At 44.5% G+C, this 20,212-nt stretch overlaps 1 protein-coding gene across 1 annotated transcript; it reads right to left on the bottom strand.

The window, feature by feature from the left end:
- Nucleotides 1-1,348: 1,348 nt before the first annotated feature.
- On the bottom strand, nt 1,349-2,176 carry LOC128305855 (trypsin 3A1-like). Its single transcript, XM_053043473.1, has one exon. The coding sequence runs from the start codon at nt 2,174-2,176 to the stop codon at nt 1,349-1,351; it is 828 nt and encodes a 275-aa protein (XP_052899433.1).
- Between the last annotated feature and the right edge of the window lie 18,036 nt (nt 2,177-20,212).

The raw sequence follows: 20,212 nt of genomic DNA, 5'->3' as shown, positions 1-20,212 counted from the left end.
CGCTGGGCACACCGGCACGCCGTAAACCAGATTTTTATTCCTGTTTCCTGATATAGAACTAAAAAAAACGAACGGAAAGGAATACAAAAAGACACCTATCACAGGACCTCGGAAAACTCGTTTCCGATTCACGTTGAAGTGAAAAATCCGCAAACCAAAACGCTAATCGCGAGGATCGTATGTTGGAGAAGGATTTGAGGCACGTTTGATGGACTTGCTGTCAATCCTGTGTGTGTGTGTGTTGGTTTTTTGCGTAAAAATGTTTTATTTATAGTTATCTGATTTTTTGCCACCCGTAAAACACACCTTCCGGAAGCAAGTCCGGAAGGGTTTTCGGCGGAATGGGCCAACCGAAACCGATGTTTACCTGTGGTTCGGGTGATCCGGTGTATTCGAGAGGGATGCTGCCATGGTTCTGCACGACCGTGTTCGGTGTGTCTCCCTTCGAATAATTAATCTGCATGACAAGGCACCTTGTGTCATCTAGACCTTCGTTTTTTTTTTATCGCATACTACAATATTTTTGTTGCTCTCGATGACAATAATACAAGGTTGGAAGAGCACTGCACGAAAAAAGGACACTCTCATCCTGTTGCATTCGTGTGCGAACGGCAATCGGTCATACCGGGGCTCTTACGTTGTCTGTTGTGTGGCAACTGTTGCACGGTTGCTTTGCAGCAGGAAGTGAAAAAGTTGCTCCACAACTTCCGACCCAAAAAAAAAACCCGCTTCGGGATCAAGGATATGGTGATGATGATAATTTATGTAACGGTCAGGTAGCAAGTTGTCCCGAGGAAGCTGAGCGATTAGGTAGGATAAGGCACAATGGGAGTGCTTAAAAAAAGAGTTTTAAAATCTTGCACAGTAAGAAAAACACGCAACCGGGTAGGTAAAAGTTTGATTAATTTATGATAATTTCATGGAATGTTAGGAAAATTTTTAACGGTTATTTATCTACTTCAAGCGCAAACGAAGATTCGTGGGAAATGTGTACCCTTAATTTGTGATAGGTACACTCACAAGATGTGCCTTCTGTGTCAAACATTCTTTGAAAGGAAGAGCATTTTCTCAATAGTTTTGAGACAACGAAGTTTTAGAACAATATGTATGTCAATTTAAAGAAAATTGTCACTGTTGTGACTTATGTTTAACTTGTAGTAAACATATTTTAAAGTAGCGACTACTACTTCTATCCACAAGTTAGCTTGAGATATCGGACAAAAACACTCAGGATAAGTTGACTTTTAACTGTTTGGAGAAGAAAATGTCTTCAAACGAATGTGAATTGTACCTTAGATAAAGATTAAGATCCTTTTGAATAAAAAAATCTTACAATATAAAAATTCTACTAATTGATATTTATTCTACACACACAGACGTCGTCCTGCTTTTCTCCACAAAGTGTCCGTTCGGCAGGAATCGGTTGTTCATGGACAACGGTAACTATCCAGCTGCGGAAAAACGGTACTGACATGTACAAACCGGGTGTTTTGGGCCTTGCGCAACCCTTTCCATAGTAAACAACACCGGCAAGCTCCCCATCAACCACGAGCGGTCCGCCCGAATCACCCTGGCAACTGTCCACCATACCCTGCTCAAACCCGGCACAAATCGTATACTCCTTCATTATATTTTTGTAAGCATCCAGGCAGCTACTCGCTGGCAACAGGTTGATTGTAGCCGCCTTCAACGGATTAGAAAAGCCTCCTTCTTTGGATGCACCATATCCTGATACGTACGCCGGTTTGCCGGGCACAAGCAAATCGGCTGACGGTAATAGCTTAAGGCACTGCACATTTGTGCTAAATGTTAATGGTTGCTCCAGTAACACCAGCGCTATATCGTAAAATGGCACATTTGGCACTATCACATTCTTCGCCTTTAGCTTCGTGCCATTATATGGTTCTTCGGTACCGACAACGACACTGTACTGTGCTGGATCGAGCTTATCGACGCAATGATGCGATGTTAAAATCCATTGTGGTCCGATAATGGTTCCTCCGCAAATTAAGTCCTTTCCGTCAAACAGACCCACTTGGTATGGAACGTCTTCGATATTCACCTTGAAACCTCCCACAATCATGTTGGTTTCGTTGCTGTCCTTTTTGCAAGCCGAAGGTGGGATGAATACCCCGGCCAACACTGCAATCTGTAGAAATTTTAGTAATATGTCCATCGTTCAGAGAAAAGAAATACCAGAATGTTTGCATTGGCATTCAAGATTGTAATATAAGAGCAGTGGTTGAGTACTGCAGTGGAACTGATATGGCGTAATGTCAAGCACTCAATGTGACCAATAAGGACATGGTAAACAATTTCAATATTTTTAAAATAGAAATAACTCAATTTTTAATGGTATATAAGCAGGTGTGAAAGTGCACTTAGAAGTTTGGTTAACTGTGAAAAATCTCTGCATATAACAAAGAGTAACATTCGAAACAAAATTCACACTACGTGCAAATTAGTGAATATCGCCCTACGACCAGGGTAGGAAATGAATTATTTTGCATTAAATTTATATTGTTTACAACACTTTTGGAAAGGTGATTTTAGATAGGTAAACTATTTATTAGCGTACGTAATATGTTTATCTTTCGCTTTTCATGTGATTACACGAATTTAGATATCTTGACATGGTAAACACGATACGAATTGTTTCTGTAAGCCACTCACATACAGTAAATCCATCCGGAACACCACAACAACATAAACCTTCCGCCTCATTGCATCAACCTTCATTCTATTTAAAAGCTCGTATTTTCCAACTACCCTAACAACCCCACGACTTTAACACTTCCACGATAATTTGCTCCCTGCGTTGGTCATAAATAAAAAAGAAACAATTCTTTTTCCCCCAAAAGCATCATTAACTCATCCGCATGAACATGAAAAACAATACACTGCGCCCTTAGGGCCAGTGCAGTAGGTTGCAGTGAACTCTTTTTCCGATTCGATCGATTTTGGGTTGCGTTTGGAGGGGTGACCCTTTTACTGTTCCATTCGACCCCAAACCCCATCGACAAACTACTCGTCATAAAAATCTCATGTTAATGCAGCTATGCTGTGCCGTCCCTTGGGGTCTTGTGTCCCCACCATGTACTGCAGCATTGTGCACGCGAGGAGCTGAAATAAAATGTCGATTTTTATTTGCTGTTTTTCTCAGAAATAAATATTAGCGCCCTTGCTCTTTGCTGCTTTGTGTAGGGGTTTTGTACTGGCAACCCGCTACCATCGCTCATCTTGGAACAAGAATGACGCCACCGGTGATCTCTCTCGGGTCAATAAATAAGGATGAGATCCTCAGCACGTGCTACGATCGACGATGTAGAGCACATTACAGCCAACACACGCTTAAAGGCACGTGATATTGTCTGGAGATAAGGCAGAAACCCTTGAAGAAGGAGTCGAAATGCTTTGCAACACCTTTTTGCACCGTTCTACCTGTTTGAAGAGTTATCTATGTTTGGAACCGATGTTGAGGGATGGTTTACAATATGTTTATCTTAATTTGGTGTATATTGCTGACTAAACGGAACCTCATTATAAAGGTGAGAGTGTGTTAAGACACCCCGTCGCGTGGAAGGCGCCACGTTCCAGGCTTTTTAGCAAGATATCCTTACGATTTCTTACCTTGTGTTAGGTATGGCCCACTCTTCACGCACCTTTCTAACGCTCTCACATTAGTAACGGCTGCCGAAGAACTACCTCGTGGCGTCCCGTACAAAGATCTGGCAGAAAATCGGAAAATTACGCGTCTAATAGCATCGACCCATTTTCGGGACACGCATAATGCACCGTCATCCTGTGAACCGAGTCCCTTGATTTACATATCCCGAACCAATCAATCCTTCAAATGCTTTCATCCAAGTGCGTGGAATGACTCCAGTCATCCCTTCTTTCCGTTTATACTTGCATCTAAGATGCAGAACCTCTTGGTTCATTAAGAACTTTCCGAGGGAACCGTTCTACAGGTTCAGCGGATCAACGAGCAACCTACCACACCGGATTATGCATGAAATTTGGGTCATCTTCATCAACGGCAACCTTTCACCGGGAAAACAACAACACAAACAGGTAGCCGTCGAAGAACCAGCAACGTCTGGCACCCTTTTACTCCGCCCATTGTGCCATTCGCGCATTATTCGCGGTGCGTGACAGTATTCGACGTCATCATCATCATCATTAGGCAGCACATCACCGTTCTGGATGATGAGTCATGTGCAGTGATTTATGATCGCGATGTCGTCACGCTTGGCGCTCGAATGAAGATACCGACCGATCTGCAATCGTCAGGAAGCGTGAGAATGTCATCTGGACACTAGAAGCTACCTTTAGAACGAACGCTCTCCAGAGACCTGCTTAAGCTGCGACGGTCACTAATTGGAGTTTTCATGAGACATTACGAAAATGAGCATGGATCATACGCTGCACAATGATCGTCGACTACCGTTCCTACCGGTCCGGATGGTCACGGCTAGACAAACAGCTTGCCGTCATCAACGCAAACAATCGCCCATTGGGGACCGCTAAACACCCGAACGCGGAAGATAAATCGAGCCACATTATTTATTCTAACACTTCGCCCAAACGCGCTGCCTCACTGGAGGTGTATCTTACAATTTTGTTGGACAATTTTCAAGCCCATTACCAGAGTCGGTTGTTGTGAAATGCTTCATAATTCACCGCAAACTTTACCGCGGGTTCCGAATGTTCCGGAGAATGGCGCATTGGGTTAGGAAAATCCGGAGATCTGTTTTGTGGTTCGCTGAAGTGTGAAACTCCTGCCGCTTGCCAACGACGACGACGACGACGACTGTGGGCATGAGTTATGGATTTAGAAAGGAATATTTGGTCGTTCTGTCTAGGGTGCCACCGTACCGCGCAGACTAATCAAACGTTAATCCCGAAATAAAATGCAGTTACAGTAGCGCACTATTTAGACCACGATTAAATAATTAGCGAGCCGGTGCGCACTGGCGCACGTGAGTGTTGTTCTGCTAGACGCCATCGATCGATCAATGCGATAGCACTTGCGCCATTACAAACCCAGCAGGGTTGGGCAACTCTCCCCCAAACGGTTCGGGTGGTTGTCGTACGCCGTACACACTGACGCCTTAATGGAAAACAATAAACTTCACACGCGAAATCGTTCGCATCGGTTCGGTAATTAATTTTCGCATAGAATCCGACGACGGAGTGGAGTATGTGATGGGAGTTTGGTCGGCGCCAGCTCACACAGAAACGGGATGGCAAGTCGTGACTGTTGGATTTCGTCGGATAGGTGGAGCAGTGATCATGCAGTGGTTAACCGAGCTGCCAACACGCTCCGTAGACATGCACGTGCAGTTTTAATGAGATGATAAGATCGGGCTTACCGGTTTCTTGCAACTGAACGTAACTCATATGCGAAATCTTGACCCGATGGCGCATCTTTTTTGTTCAAAAGTTATTGATGTACTGCATCGGTACCGAAGACACTATAAAGAGACTTCTTTGACATCTATTCTAAATAGTACGATCTACAACTACATCTCAAACTAAGTCTACATCTCAAAATATAACTGATACAAGTACTCATTCATCATATAAGTAATAATCAACGCTGTTCAGTTTTAGCCTTACCCACCGTAGATACAATTTTATACTGAAGTTATCATAGTAGACAAAGCAGAAACATGACATAAAAATCATCGTTTTAACATTAAACACGGCAACCGACATACCCTAACAATCTGCTCCCGATGAACCTTAACGCAAAAGCTTACCACTGTCGATTTAATATCAAACTTGCGAACAATGGCCATAATATGCGCACGGTAAAGAACACAACCCCGAGACGCTCGGGCTGCCCTGCTCAAGAAATGCCGACGAGTGCGGGCCGCAGCTGCAGGCCGCTTCCCTTTACTCGATATCATCTTGATCCTTTTGAGGATCCTCCCGTACACCAAGACACCGGGCTCGATGTATGATGGCGCGCGCACGCGCATTAACACACGCACAGGTCGTTCCTTACCGGTCGTTGGTTTTGTTGCTTTCGTTCCACATCCACGCACACTGCGATCGGTACGGTATTGTTTTCGCTCGGTGCAGCATCTTCGATCGCTGGACCGTACAGCGTCTCGGTAGAAGAAGATGAAAAGCGGGACAGGCGATCAACAGGGATACCAGATCCGCAGCAGCACAGAGAGTGATGAGGGAACCACCCCGAGCAAAAAGGAGCAGATGTTTCAAATCGTCGTGATTTTTCAGCTTTTAATAAATAAATGAGTTTATAAAACCGACTGCACGTGCAGTGGAGGAGAAGAAGCAGCTGAATGGAATGGACCCTTTGCCAACATCGATCGGTTTGACATCCTTGCGGGTGCAGGTTGATATAGCACAGATATCGGTGTGGTATCGACTTTGATATAAAAAAGCGAAGAAGCATTAATGTCGCTTACTGTTTACGGTGATTGGTGGTGAAAAAGGATCCTCCTACCTTTTTTCGGTTGGATCGGCTCTGATCGTTCGGTTTCGCTTCGAACACCTTTTTCTTGCCTGACGGTTTGTCTGTTAGTGATCAGTTTTTCAATCGAAGATGCAATTCCAGTCGATGTTCTTTCGCTTTCCGACACGATCTTTTGTTGTTTCTTCCTGCACGTGCTGTATTTGTTTGGTCGAGGCAATGTGATTTCCTTTTCCAAGAATTGCTTAGGTATTGCATCTTGCGTAACTGGACAGTGAACGCTTCTGTCAACGCGCATCGGGACTTTTATTGAATGGAACAGGGACATCAATCAAAGGGACACAATCGGGTGGAAATTTAAGACGCTGACCAGCCGGGTATTGTGCGGAACACTTCACCATCGAAAGAGGAACCCTGTCAATTTGTACACCTTTATGACACGCGATACAGACGTATGCGTACACATGTCCATTGGCGATCATCACAAAGCAAACACGGTTTGGTTCGCTGGCAGAAACGCGTAAGGTTACCGACGTGTGGCGGGTCTTAAATTCCTATAAAATTGTGACGGCTTATGTCGTCGCCTCTTGACAATTTGTTGTTTTAATGCGTCTTCCCCCACTTCAACACATCCGGCTTGTTGACACCGTCTCCAGGCGGTCGATATTGGTGCGCAATTGTTATCGATTGTTTTCCCATTACACTGTGGAAGGAAATTCATGGAAACCCTACTCTGGCATTACTTCTACCAGTAAGTCCACATGAAAACCAAGCTGGAAATAGTTGCATGGTGATCCGGTGAGGGAAATCTTTAGCTCCACGCCCGATGGTCGCTCTCTGTCCTGACATTTATGAAACCGGAACCGCTAAGCTATTACGAGCGGGAGTATAAATCTCGCGCCTTAATATATGAGCGCCCGAGCGTTTAATAGCTGTTGACGCCGCTATTAAAATAGAAAATTGTTTTTTAAATATGAAACCATCAGGTTTTTCTGGTTCACTTAGCGGAAGCACCACCAGGAGGGTGCGCTGGTGTGGATGAAATTTATCGAGATATTTCCGCACGAAAAGGAGACGAAGGAGGAGGTTTCGTTTTTTTGTGGATGTTGCTGGAGTCTGTAGTATTCTCCTTGCTTTCATACATCGTCCAGTACGTCGTTGTGGCACGCAACGCGAAAGCAAGTAACGAGAGCCTGAAACAATACACCGCGACGTTCCACTGTGGACACGTGTGCATGTCAGCAATGCGGCAGAGATTAACATGTCCGCAGGTCGAACCTGCGCGCTGGAACTGCTTTGACAGGCGAAAATTTTCCACTCCACTCTGCTCGTCCACAATTGTTCGCCAGAAGGTTGAAGATCCAACAACCAACGCCGACCAACGCCCCCAAAACTCATAAAGTAATTCGAGAGGAAGATCGATCGTCACCCAAGTGATCGAGTGATATAAAAATAAATAAAACACTCAAACCCTCGAGAAACCGAGCAGCCACGAGAGGATGAAAATATACATGTTAAGACCCGGGTGACGTTCGGCTGACAGCACTTCCCCTTCGCGTGATGCGCATTGATGTGCGACCTCGGATGTGCCTGCACCGAATGCACCCCATTGTGGAGCTGTCGTGAAAAATTGTCCCAAAAGCAACTTCCACTGGAGGGGTCCCTGATCTTGCACAAGATCATCGGAGGTGATCGGCAAGAATTTATCTCACCACTGCGCACAAACACACACGCCACCCAATGGTGAGAAGTGGAGCTAAAATATGGACGACACCACGTCGTAGGGCGCCTTCATAATCTGATCGTATTAAAAGGTTATAAACAAACATCACTTTCATGATACGCTGATGGTGGCGATGCAGGCGGTACTGCAACTGCTTTCTCTTTTCTCCCGGCCGAGGGTTCTCGGTGAAGCATCTGAGGTTGGCTTAAGAATGGTGTACACCCTCCAGGTTCTACACCCTCAAGCGCGCACATGGGTTTTTTTTTGGGAGCGAATGACGGTGATAAATGTTTACGATAGTGGAGGCTAATTTACACCTTGGAAGCATCGCATCTTTTTGTTTGCTGCTTGCCAGAATATGGTTCGCCATCGTTAAGCGAGTGAAAACGATGTGAAAATTAATTGTTCCATCGTCTAACAGTGATTCAGCTGTGAGTTTGGCTGTTCCCTTCGGGGTGGTGTGTTAATTTATTTTAATTTGATCGGACAAATGTCTGTTTAGATTTTGGGCAATGGTTTGTTGTTGTGAAGTGACTGGAGAAAAATTGTACACAATTATTGTGGGAAAATATGGGAAAGAGAATTTTCTTTCGTTGTGCAATGAATGAATGAATTATTACCGGTAAACAATCCGTGTGAACTTAATGATCTTTCATTCCTCACAAATATATGAATAATTTGATAGCCAATAGGACATTATGTGAGATATGTGCCACAAAAGAACGTAGCGCATGATCTGAATGAAACAATTCGGCATTCAATGATATTGGAATATTGTCTTCAGGTTGAGTACTCATCAATGTTCAATAATGCATCTTCCTGTCAATTGTTTGAACAGTCCGTTTATTGTAGTAAAGAGTTTTTCCTAAGGGGGTTTTCATGATTTCTTCACAATAACAATTTAAACAATTACATAAAGAACCGATAGAGAACAAATACACGGAGCAGTTATTCGTGAGAATTTGTTGAACAATTTACTGTACTCACTGAAACAATAATTGTACTCAATACCCACTTGTCGAGAGCCTTAAATTTGTAATATTTCTCGAACTGTTTTCATGAGAACTGAAATATTTTGAGTGAAATTGAAGCAACGATTTAAATAATTTAAAGGACATGAGACAATCATTTATAATTCACAGTGTACAACACTCGTTCCTTAATCATTCTTTGCGTCACTGTTGGCATCTGTTAAAATATTTACTTTATTTAAGCCCACCGTCTTGTAAGACGATAATTTTGCACCTTTTGGTGCGACACGTGTTATACTTCAAACCAAATATCTTTACTGAACTTATCAACACCATAAAACGCAATCCAATGCCATCTGAATGAAAGCAATTGAAACCCGATAATGCTTTGCACATGCTTAACTCAAACATTGTAATAATGTGCAGTTGCTTCAAGTCTCCACCAACGTTCCTCCATCCAAACGCCTAACGTACTGTTTCGGTGGGTAAATAAAATGAGTTCAATATTGAAACAGCTTGGAGCGGATCGAATCGAATGTGTGCTGCTTGTTCGATTTCGTTCGTCAATCAGGTACACCCCGTCCGTGCAGGTGAACACACCCGGGCCATTCCACGGGCAAACCTCACCACAGCCACCACAGTTAGAGTCTGCAAATGCGATGAAATTCAATCCCAGCTCCGATTGCATTCCATTTGCACAGCAACGGGGTTTGCGGAGTAGTGAAAATCCATTCCCCCTCTTTGGGCCGGAAGTTTAATTACTAATTTAACTCTCCGCCCCGAAATCTAAACCCGTCCGCGCTCGGGCAATAGCACGGCACAAAACCGTCGTCATTGCACCGGACAACAAAAGGAAAAAATTGAGGTCCAGCATTAATTATTGCCCTTGTGCAGTGAACGAACCGGAAGCAACTACCTTTAACGAACCGGGAAGGCTAGACGGTGTCGGTCGGTATTTCTATTGTGCTGGCCGGCAGGATAATTGATCCGGACGAGTTGCATACGGTGGTAAAATGGAAGCGAAAAAATCATAAGTCACTGATACTGATCGCGCTCCCGTTCCGTCGGGGTTCGTTGTTCAAGTTCGCCGAGCGAATTCTTCGTAAGTCACTTCATGACAGAGTTTCGTGTTTTACATTCCCATTTTCTCCATACATCAACAATGTTAGCAGCGTAAAAGCACTCGGGACATCAGGAATGCATTGCATCATATGCTGATACGCCACGCTTCGACCATGTCCCGAAAGGGCTGTCTAGCACCGGTCGTTTCTGGATGCTTTTGCAAACAATGCGCTCCTGCCGTGGCCCGTTCGAGGTCCTTCCTTTTGCAATCTCCGACAGATCCTCGACCGCGTACAGAAGCAGGCGGCCCAACCTGCACTTTAACCTTCCTGCATTGTTTTTTTTTGCACTTTAAACTCTCTCTCCCCCACCGGGCACCGTTCTGTTCGGGGTTTCCCTTCTGTGCCGTTCTTTATTTGCCCTTCTGACAACAATACCGCGATCACGAGCTTCGTTAGCGTGAGGATTCTGTTTAAAAGGTACGAACCGGTGCCAGACTGCATGCCAGGATGCAGTGGTTTGAATGCGGGATGAAGTCAGGATGCTTCGAGGATCGTTTGTACAGCTGCTACTGGCCCCTTCGCTGCTGCCAGCGTGTGTGCACTCGCGCGCAACTCGATTCGATCCGATATTTTGTTGATGTGTGTTTGTGCGCAAGGAGAAACTATAATAAGCATAGACTCATGCTCACAGATCGGTGCCTCTGCTAGACGTTGATCCTGCTCTGTGCAGAATCCACGATCATCATCGATCTGGTAAGGTAGCGGTCATATGCAGCATGGCAAGCTTCCAGAATGGTTCCGTTTAAACACGCAGAAAAGAGAATGAAAGAGGGCGTCCATCCACAACAAAAGGCATCCTGTGTCATTCTTGTAGAATGTGTGTGTGTGTTTTATGAAGGTGTGTGGCAGCATAAAATCAGTAGCACGCGCCTGATGCACATGTGCATATTTGCTGAACGAATATTGAAAAAAAAAGTCTGGTATGCTTCCTTCCTAAACTTCCATTTGGTGCTTTTGATTTGAATGGCTTGGGACAGACAGAGGGCAAATGGCTTCCCGCCTTTTAGGTTCTTTCATTAAAAAGCAAGGTACACGTGATATCAATCCACTAGACTTGACAGGAAAAAAAACATAATGTTTGTAATTATGATTCAATAACATCGAGTGTAATATTATAGATGAAATTGAAAAAATAATATTGATGCATTATGTTTTTCAAAATGTAATAAAAGTTGGTAACTCATGAAATTTATGTAATCTTTAGGAAACCAAATAAATCATGAGCATTCATTTCTTCATTATACTTTCAATAATATGTTAAAAGACATTTTTTGGGACAATGGGAAACAACATTTATTTCCCCAAGATTTGACTACCTACCAAACACATTAAACATTGAAACTCAAACCATGGAAAGATTTTTTTCAAGTAACAACATAACGCGAAACATCATTCACACATCCTTCCGTACAAGTCAATTCATTATCTTAATGCTAAACATCTTTCCGTTGCGTGCTGTCCGAAAATTAGCATAATTTCAACTTGTTAGCTCATTGTCGAATCGTTCCCACCTACCATCCTTCCATCTCACCCAGCGTACTTTTACGTAAGGTGTACTGGCGCACTCACAAACAAGCAAAGGACTGGACTGGACTGAAACAGGACTGCTAAAGAGTGACCCACGTAATACCACCGTAAAGAAACTTTCGCACATGAAAAATGCACCTCGCGTTCGCGGCTTGTTAATGTTTGTTTTCTTCACTCCGTGGAATCTCCACCCAAACGGTGCAAACATTGTTCCATCGATGCGGTGCATCAATAATAATGTGAACTCCACGCTCCAAACTTGCACGTTGCATGGCATTTCGGTTGGTGGTTTTTGGGTTTTTTTTTGATAATAAATATCCATTTATAAAATTTAATTGATTCGTGTAAATTATACACGAATTTTGACATTCCCGGGCATTGTGGAAGCTCTTGTGGTGGAGCTCTTGTCGATGCCAGCACCGAGATGCCAACGCAGAACGAACGCAAAACGAGGGACTAGGGAGTAATGAAGCAACTGACAGGAGTATTTATCACTTGACTGGCATTCTTCTCCCAATTTCGTACTGTTTTTTGTCTTTCTCTCTTACATTCACCCAAAACATTTCGGTTCTCAAAGTGCGCGCGCGGACAGGTTTTTTTCCCGATGCGCGCGAACCGTTAGCAATCGGGTCCGCAAAGCCCGAAAGGAACCCGCCTCACCAAAACTGACCTTAACGAACCGGTGCGAAGGGCCGGTTGCCGGGCTCCCTTCCATCTGGGCAGTCTTATCTACCCTTTTCTGCGCTACCAAATCGAGCGCACGGAAAGGGTGGAAGCAAACACACACGGCACGGCGATAAGATTGAGTGAGTGTGACGCAATTTATTTCACATTATCCTTAATCCTTGCAGCGCGCACCGAGGATGCTTCCAGATTCGGGTTGCAACATCACCGCATCGTAATGTGGTGCCGGCCGCAATCGTAATCGGTGCGTTCGCAACAACCGGAAAGCTGACTGGGCCGGAGCCGGTAGTGAAAAACCTGATTCACCTGGACACACACACACCGGGTTGCGGCCACGGGAAACACGGAAAGCACACACAAAAAAACGTAAAACCTGGTGCAATGGTTTTATTGTGTGTACGTACATATATTAAGGACCTGCTTTTTGATGTCCACTTTATTTTATTTTCTGTTAACTTAGCGCACCTTAGGACGACCTGTTTGTGTGACCAGCACCAGAAGGAACCTGCTTTCCATTCAAAACCCAACTCCAAGAACGGGAACGAGCAGCGCAAGAAAAGTTGTTTTGGGCTTGTTGTGCTACGAATTAAATCGAAACCATCGTTTCCTTCGGTGTCATCTAACGAAAATTTATTTTTAATATTTATTAATGGTGTTATAATGACGCTGTTTGCTCGGAGGATAAAACCCAGAAAAGAAGTTTTGATTGTTGAGTTGAGAGAGCAAGAAAAAAACGATCCCCAGCTGGAGAGTAGAACCTGCCAGGAGCACCTAAGATAACGCAACTATCTTCAACGTTCAACCCCTTTCCCTGGCGTGCCGTGGTGCCTTTCTTCGCTGAGGGGTTTGGCATCGCTCGCAGGGAATGATCGTTTTTCGATTGTTTGATTGAATTTATGAGAGGCCGGTCTAGCGCAGTGTTCTGGTGCGAGTGAGCTTCATTTGGTCCCTTTTTTACTATCAAAAGAATACATTATTGCATCGCTTGAAGCCATTTTCCCGCACAGCCGCGACCGGTTTCGCTTTGTCACCACCGACAGTGCGTTAGCGTTTGTTGATGGTAAGTTTGAATGTTGCTTGTTTGGCATGTGGAAGCCAAATAAAGATATAATAATTATTAATAGTCTTGCACCGGGTGTGTGATAAAAAATAGACGAACCGGACGGACTGTACGCTGCAGCGTGCAATGCGTGGAAGCGATTGAATTGCGTTGTGATCTTTGTGGATTAAGAAACCATTTATTTAAATTCAAGACGGTAAATTGCCTCATTATATTTAATGGTTTATTTTCGACGTAAGAAAAACATGACGATTTCCAACAGGAGATTTCCTGTCTAAAAATATCCTTTTTATTGAATTCTTGTAAGCAAAAATCGCCCAGGCACAAATCCTTGAGGTTACCAGTTTGAGCACTATCGAAGCTCTATAACCCGTGAAGACTTTAAGATTAAAGTTTTTTGTAAAAGATTAATTGACTATATTAAGCTTGATGTTGGAAAATTTATTCCGTATTTAAATAGTTAGGTTGCACTTCATATGCTGACTTCTAGGCATTAAGGTGAGGTAGTAGGTAAGATTATTTTTGCTGAACTTGTTAAATATACGAAATTTCCCTGATATACAAATAGATATTGGCTGTAGTTCGATTCCGGTAAGAACTAAAATATTGTAAAAGACGAAAGTTCTTTATCAGTCTCATGGAGTCAATCAAATATCTTGAAAATATAGGAACTTCTAATGTAAAGTTGGATACTTGAGCATACATTTGCACCTTCCAATTTTGTTAGAATATGTTATCGCACTCATTCTACACAATATTTTCCAATCGCTTCATCTTTCCTGTTTGCGCATCAAGCCCTACCACCGAGCGAGCGTGCCACAGTCGTCTACTCAATCATTAAATCGACTATTCGCACTATGCACCTTTCTGAGCCATTCCCTTTTGTTTGCTCTGCCTACGTGTGTAGCTCTTTTTCAATGATAGACGCCACGAAGCCGAGTCCTCCCCGTGTACACCCGGAACACCCGGCGCGTGTCGAGTACGAGATCGGTTTTTCCCTATTTCCCGCATCATCTGAGGGCCCACCCTATACAGCGCTAGCCCTTCGGTTAGCAAGATTTATACCGTTTGCAAAACAAGTTCACCGTACCGGTACCGGGATGCGACCTGATGCCGGGCAGGTGTGCCAGGTTGCAGTTTGCCGTCTGTGTGTGGCACCCCTCGACGTTCGTACCATACCGTATTGTGTATCGATCGATGATTGCGATGGTTGTTGGTTGGTTTCCCTGTGTCACTATTTTGGCTACGTTTCATTATTCCGATGCCATTGTGCGTTATGCCCTTCTTCTCGCCTAGCATAAGGATCGCAAACGGCGTTCTGATGGTCGTATCCATAACGCACCACCCGAAAAATAAATCCTGAACAATCGGCACAGTGAAACAAAAAAAAACACACGACAGATGTTTCGGAACAGGAACAGAGCTTCAGTCGGCCCTGTCTGTGTGGGTAAGCTTTTAAGAGCTAAATTTTAACACTACCCAGCCACACTTTAAACTGCAAGCGTCTTCCAAAATAGGAATCAATTGGATGGCATTCGATTTACACCCTGTGTACCGTATGATGGTAGTAAACTTTCACCTTACAATAAATTATAACGCTGATGACCCTTTCACCCAGCTGGCGAGGTGAGAAAAAAGGGAAGCCAAATAAAACAAAACACCAACATCCGTAAGAACAAATGCACCGCAGAACTACATCACTATAAATCTTCGCGCATAAGCCCCATCAACACCTTCACCGTGATCGCGAGGGCGCAACATATGGCACACGCAGCAACTTGCCGTACAAGGTCCCACACGGCACGGTTGCGAGCGCGGTTGTGCGGTAGAACGGATTAAGATCCATTAGCGGGTAGTTTAACCACAACCAACCACTTTTCTTGTACTGCTTCGGCGTATCCCTTACAGACCCTCCGGTGCGTAGACACCACCGGGCAAGGGGTTTTAATTTACACCATCGCTTAAGGAAAACCCCCAGGGCTCGAAGGGTTTTTCGGGAAAATGATGATTTTTATTTGATGTCCCATTTTCCTCCTGCAGCGAGCTAACGTTGGGGGAAAACTTTCTTCGGTGAAGAAAGTAATAGATGAAGGTGATAAACATAAATGCCACCCGTTCATCTAGCCCGTCAGGTCGTCGTCATCGGCCCGTTGTCGTTTGTCAATTAGCCCGAATCGGATCCTTTGCTGTGGGAGAGCAGCACGAAAAACAGAACACTTTCCATCGAATGTTTCTCATTCTTTTCCCCCGTTCGGTGTGCAAAGTGAAAGTGATCGAAGGCTACTCGCAACGCAACGAGTTATGGAAGTGATGATGAGCCCGGCGTGTGACACCCTGCCGTGTGACGACAACCGCGACACCGGTTACAAGCAGCCAATGATCGTGACTTTTCACGCACGGGAAAACTAAACGGCATTGAAACATGAATGTTTCGGGGACCCTTGCCGGTATTAGGGAACCTTCAAACTGGTTAAACGATCGCGGACTAAAAATAGTGCCAACTAAAACCGATCGCAACGGCACGCGCTTTTCCACCCGAGGGCACGCGCTTCCGTCTCGATATCGAAGCGGAACGAGATAAACATTCGAACCGTGTTTTTCTCACCTTTTTTCCGCATACCGGAAGAGGGGGCACTGATACTTGTCACAACCGCACCAAGGCACACACAGGCCAAACAACCTAAACATAACCTTACCCATGAACGTGGCAGTTCAGCATAAATAATAATGATCTTTCGCTGACAGATGTTCGGGCGATTGCTTCATTGTTTGGTGAAGTGACCAGGATTTTTGGAATAAAATCACTACAATCGTTTCTATTCCGTTTGGTCACCTAGTATAGTTAAGCCGGAATAGCTTACGGGGCACACAATAATTTCAATTTTCACATGTGAACAGATAATTTTCCCCGATTGGAATTTTTCCGTCCAGTAGCTAGGAACAAGTTTTCCCCCTCGATTTCCCTAATCATCGGATTAGGGTAAAGCGGGGCGTAGTATATTTTGGGAAAGCAAACGATCATAACCATTATCATTAGCAGGGCATTTTCCCGGGCTCCCTCTCCATTTACCTTTCCCCCACCGCAAAACCCTTCTCCGCGCACCATTTGCTTGTAATTGCTCGCTGTAACAAGCCCATTGCGGGGCCAAATTAACCAAAGCTTACGGGTCAATTAAATATGAAATTTATGAACACCGCAGTTCGATTTTTCCGGTCCAACCAACGGCATTCCGTAATGCTCGCTTGTTTCTTCTGTTTTCCTAAAAATAAAATGCCTGCCCGACACTCCAAACCAATGCCTACACACCCGGTATCAGCCCCTAATCTTTCACCACGAAAAACCGATACCAACGATCGATAATCGGCCGATTTATTTCGACGGCCCGGACGGTCGGTGTGTGTATCGTTTGTGGTTCCATTTAAATGACGCCACACCGGCCGCTTTTTCCAGGTCGTTGTCACCGTGCGGTGGTGAACAGATGCCTTGCGGACTGCGGACGATAAATTGCGCCCCGAGATGGTGTTGGATTCCCCGCACGCTTTGAGCTCGGTGGTAGATCGGCTTCGAAATAAATGTAATGATTTTGTAATTTTTCCGAACGAAACACACAATCACAATCACATGTGCCCGCTAAACAAAACATTCAACAAACTCAGGCTCACGTGCCGTTGCACCCGGTCAATTCGTGGTGCAGAATATCGGGCGGTGCCGGTGGATGAAGTCACCGACCGGCCATTTTCGATACGGTTCGGGTCGAATGCGCGGCGGTATGCTATGCACGGTTGCATGTCACGTAAAAGCGCATACAGCGGAGCTGCACGTGCCACACAGGGCGATAAATAAATAACAAACCAAATCAACTCGTAATGTGTCAGATTTAGTATAATTTATATGGTTCTCGGTTCGCTGATGAAACGGCATCTTTTCGCGATCGGAATGAAGCGGTTTGCTTAAGCGTTTTAATTGTTACGTTGCTGGCGGATCGTGGCGTATCGTGTTGAGTTCGGTTGCGCTGGCCAGCTGCAAATTGTACGGCCGTCAATGATTTCTAAAATATGTGTCTGTGTCTGCCTTTGTTTGTTTGCATCGATGGAAAACAAAACTAGTGTAAGGCAATGGGATCCGTACCGAATTCTAAGATTCGATCCTTCGTTGAAGCAATCAGAATCAAACCCAAATCTAGATCTAGTCTTGAAAACAATTCTGGATTATAGATCAAAAACAAGAGTCCTGATTCGGATCCTTCGAATTTCGAATAAAAGCACCAAGCTATAAACCACCTGAAATTATACGCTTTATGAAAAATACAGTAAATAACAAATATAGCTACTCGAAAGTTCCTCAAAACATAAATTCTAGCGCTATGCTACATGACAAAATCCTCGAAAATAAAAGTCACGCTCTCATTTCGCGCTGGTGTTACAATCTCTCATCTATCCACCATAAAGGATGAAAAGCGCACTCAGCACGCATTCACCGGTACCAGGCGTCCAGACATTCGCGGCTGTGCCGCGTGTACCGAAAAATTCCAAACCGGTATTAGACCGCACCAAAACAACGAAATTTACACACCCCTTACGATGCGAATACATCGCACTGGCGGCCGAACTGTATATCCTTCCACCGTTACTACCGGGGCCTTTCCGCGCAGTCGCGTACTTTTTCTTTTCTTATTGCAAAACCCTCGTACTGCCGAGAATGCGCACAAGGCCGGTCGGCATCCTCGTGGTACGGATTCCCCGTACAGGGGAGACACCATCCTTGAAGCACGTTCGGCTGTCCGTTGTCAGCTGTTTCGGCCTGTGTGTGTGTCGCCGGCGGTGTGAGAAGCGTTGCGTTACGTACCAACTTGAGCTACCGGCTCGTGTTCCTAGTCGCCTGGTACAGTAAGGCGCCAAAATTCCCGCTGCTAAAAGAATCACATTCCAAGCAACCGAGCGCAAGGACTTTCCCAACTGAAGGAAGCAGACCGTCCGGAGCCTTAGCGCATAGTTCCGTTGCAGCCTGTGCTAAGGGCAAGAGAAGGATTTTTGTTGCTTTGGTTTTGGAAGTCGAAAGACGCACATCTTAAGAATTCCGTGCAATTGCCCACCTCCGGCCCTCTAGCCTCGTTTTCAACAAGGCCTATCTTCGACGCGCATCGATGCATTCAATCAACCATGACGGAATTCGCTTCGAATTCGGCTCTCGAACCGGCGAAAGGGTGTACATTCGCGCCAAAAATACGGGATACGTTCGTACGGCGGTCGCGAACTTCGGCCCACCGGTCCGATGCATCCTGTTGCACTACGCGTGTGTATGCATGTGTTGGGGATGGAGATGTTTGTTTGTTTTTTATCGGTGCCGTTTGTCCCGAGTGCACACATTCGGGACATTCGGGTTCGATTTTGGTGGATGTATATTGACCGCGTGCACCGTGCTACCAGGATGCGGATGCTGCGCGCGCTTTTTCACCATGCGGTGGGCATTTATTGTGCATGTGTACACGAAACTGCACATGTATGGTGTGAATGGTTGTATGGCTGAGAATGCAATGTAAGCAAAGGACATATGCTCTGTACCTGAACCAATTTTAAAAAGCAAACACAGTTCTGAGTTAAGAATGGTCTTTCGTCATTTTTGTCAACAATTAAGTAAAATTCTAAATAATGAACTATTTTTGCCATCACGCCCTTTAAGAATGTTTCTTCTTCAATGTTAAAAAAAAAATGTCCTGGATCGGAAAAAATGGCTTACAAAATGGTTTTGCTACAGGAACAATCATAACCATCACCTTACCATTATTGTACGGCTACCTGCAAAAACGGAACAAACAGACAAGCATCCGGAACTGGTTGGAATGGTTCCAGTGCTGACGCAACCCCAAAAACCGGAAAGAAATGTGCCCCTTTTGGCTTTGCACCCGGTACCACACCATTGATCGATTGCGAGAAGAAACGAATCAATTACGGAGCGGAAAGCTTGCGTTGTTCCAAGTCGCCTTTCAACCGCGTTGCCTGTGTGGCCGGAACACGAAGGACCTGATCGGAAATGTCCTTCTTAAAGCTTAAATCCTTTGTTATCTGCTTGTAATTGATGGTATCTTCGATTCGGGATGGTTGAGGTGTGTTCTTTCGCCTTTCTTTTCCTCAAGGTGAAGTCCTGCAAGTTCTGCAGATGGAAGGCGAATGGTCAAGATGCTGGATAGCAGGTTTCGTAAAAAGCGTATCCTTTTCCGTATCCTAAGATCCTGTTCCAGCAGGACATTCGATCCTTCGGCTTACGATGGGCTAAGCGGGTTAAACACTGAAAGTAGCAATTTAGCAGAAAGATTAATCTGATAATCCTTTCCCGTGTTCGAATAGTGATTTTACAGAATGATGGATATTTTCAACAATGTGTAAGACGATGGTTAATGCGTTTGTATACGACATGAAAATTGCATTGAAGATATATTTTTCACAACATGCAGCCTGTGTGATAATAGGGAAATTATATTTCTCTTTATGACAAAATGATGTCCTGCACTGAAAAGAAATAAATTCTCAGCACTTTTCCCCTGGCATCCATAATTGATTCTTTAACAGCCACATAATAACGATAACAAAAAATGTATCCTGCATTCCTTTCCGTATTGCGAATCATATGATTAAGTAATTTCTCCTCACGTATCTTACAAGTTTATGATGTTTAAAATC

Source organism: Anopheles moucheti, chromosome 3 (genome assembly GCF_943734755.1).
Source record: "Anopheles moucheti chromosome 3, idAnoMoucSN_F20_07, whole genome shotgun sequence".
NCBI lineage: Eukaryota > Metazoa > Arthropoda > Insecta > Diptera > Culicidae > Anopheles > Anopheles moucheti.
This window is presented reverse-complemented; position numbering and strand designations above follow the sequence as displayed.

Excerpts from the sequence above, each read along its gene's own strand:
- LOC128305855 (XM_053043473.1), bottom strand. The coding sequence starts at position 2,176 with ATGGACATATTACTAAAATTTCTACAGATTGCAGTGTTGGCCGGGGTA.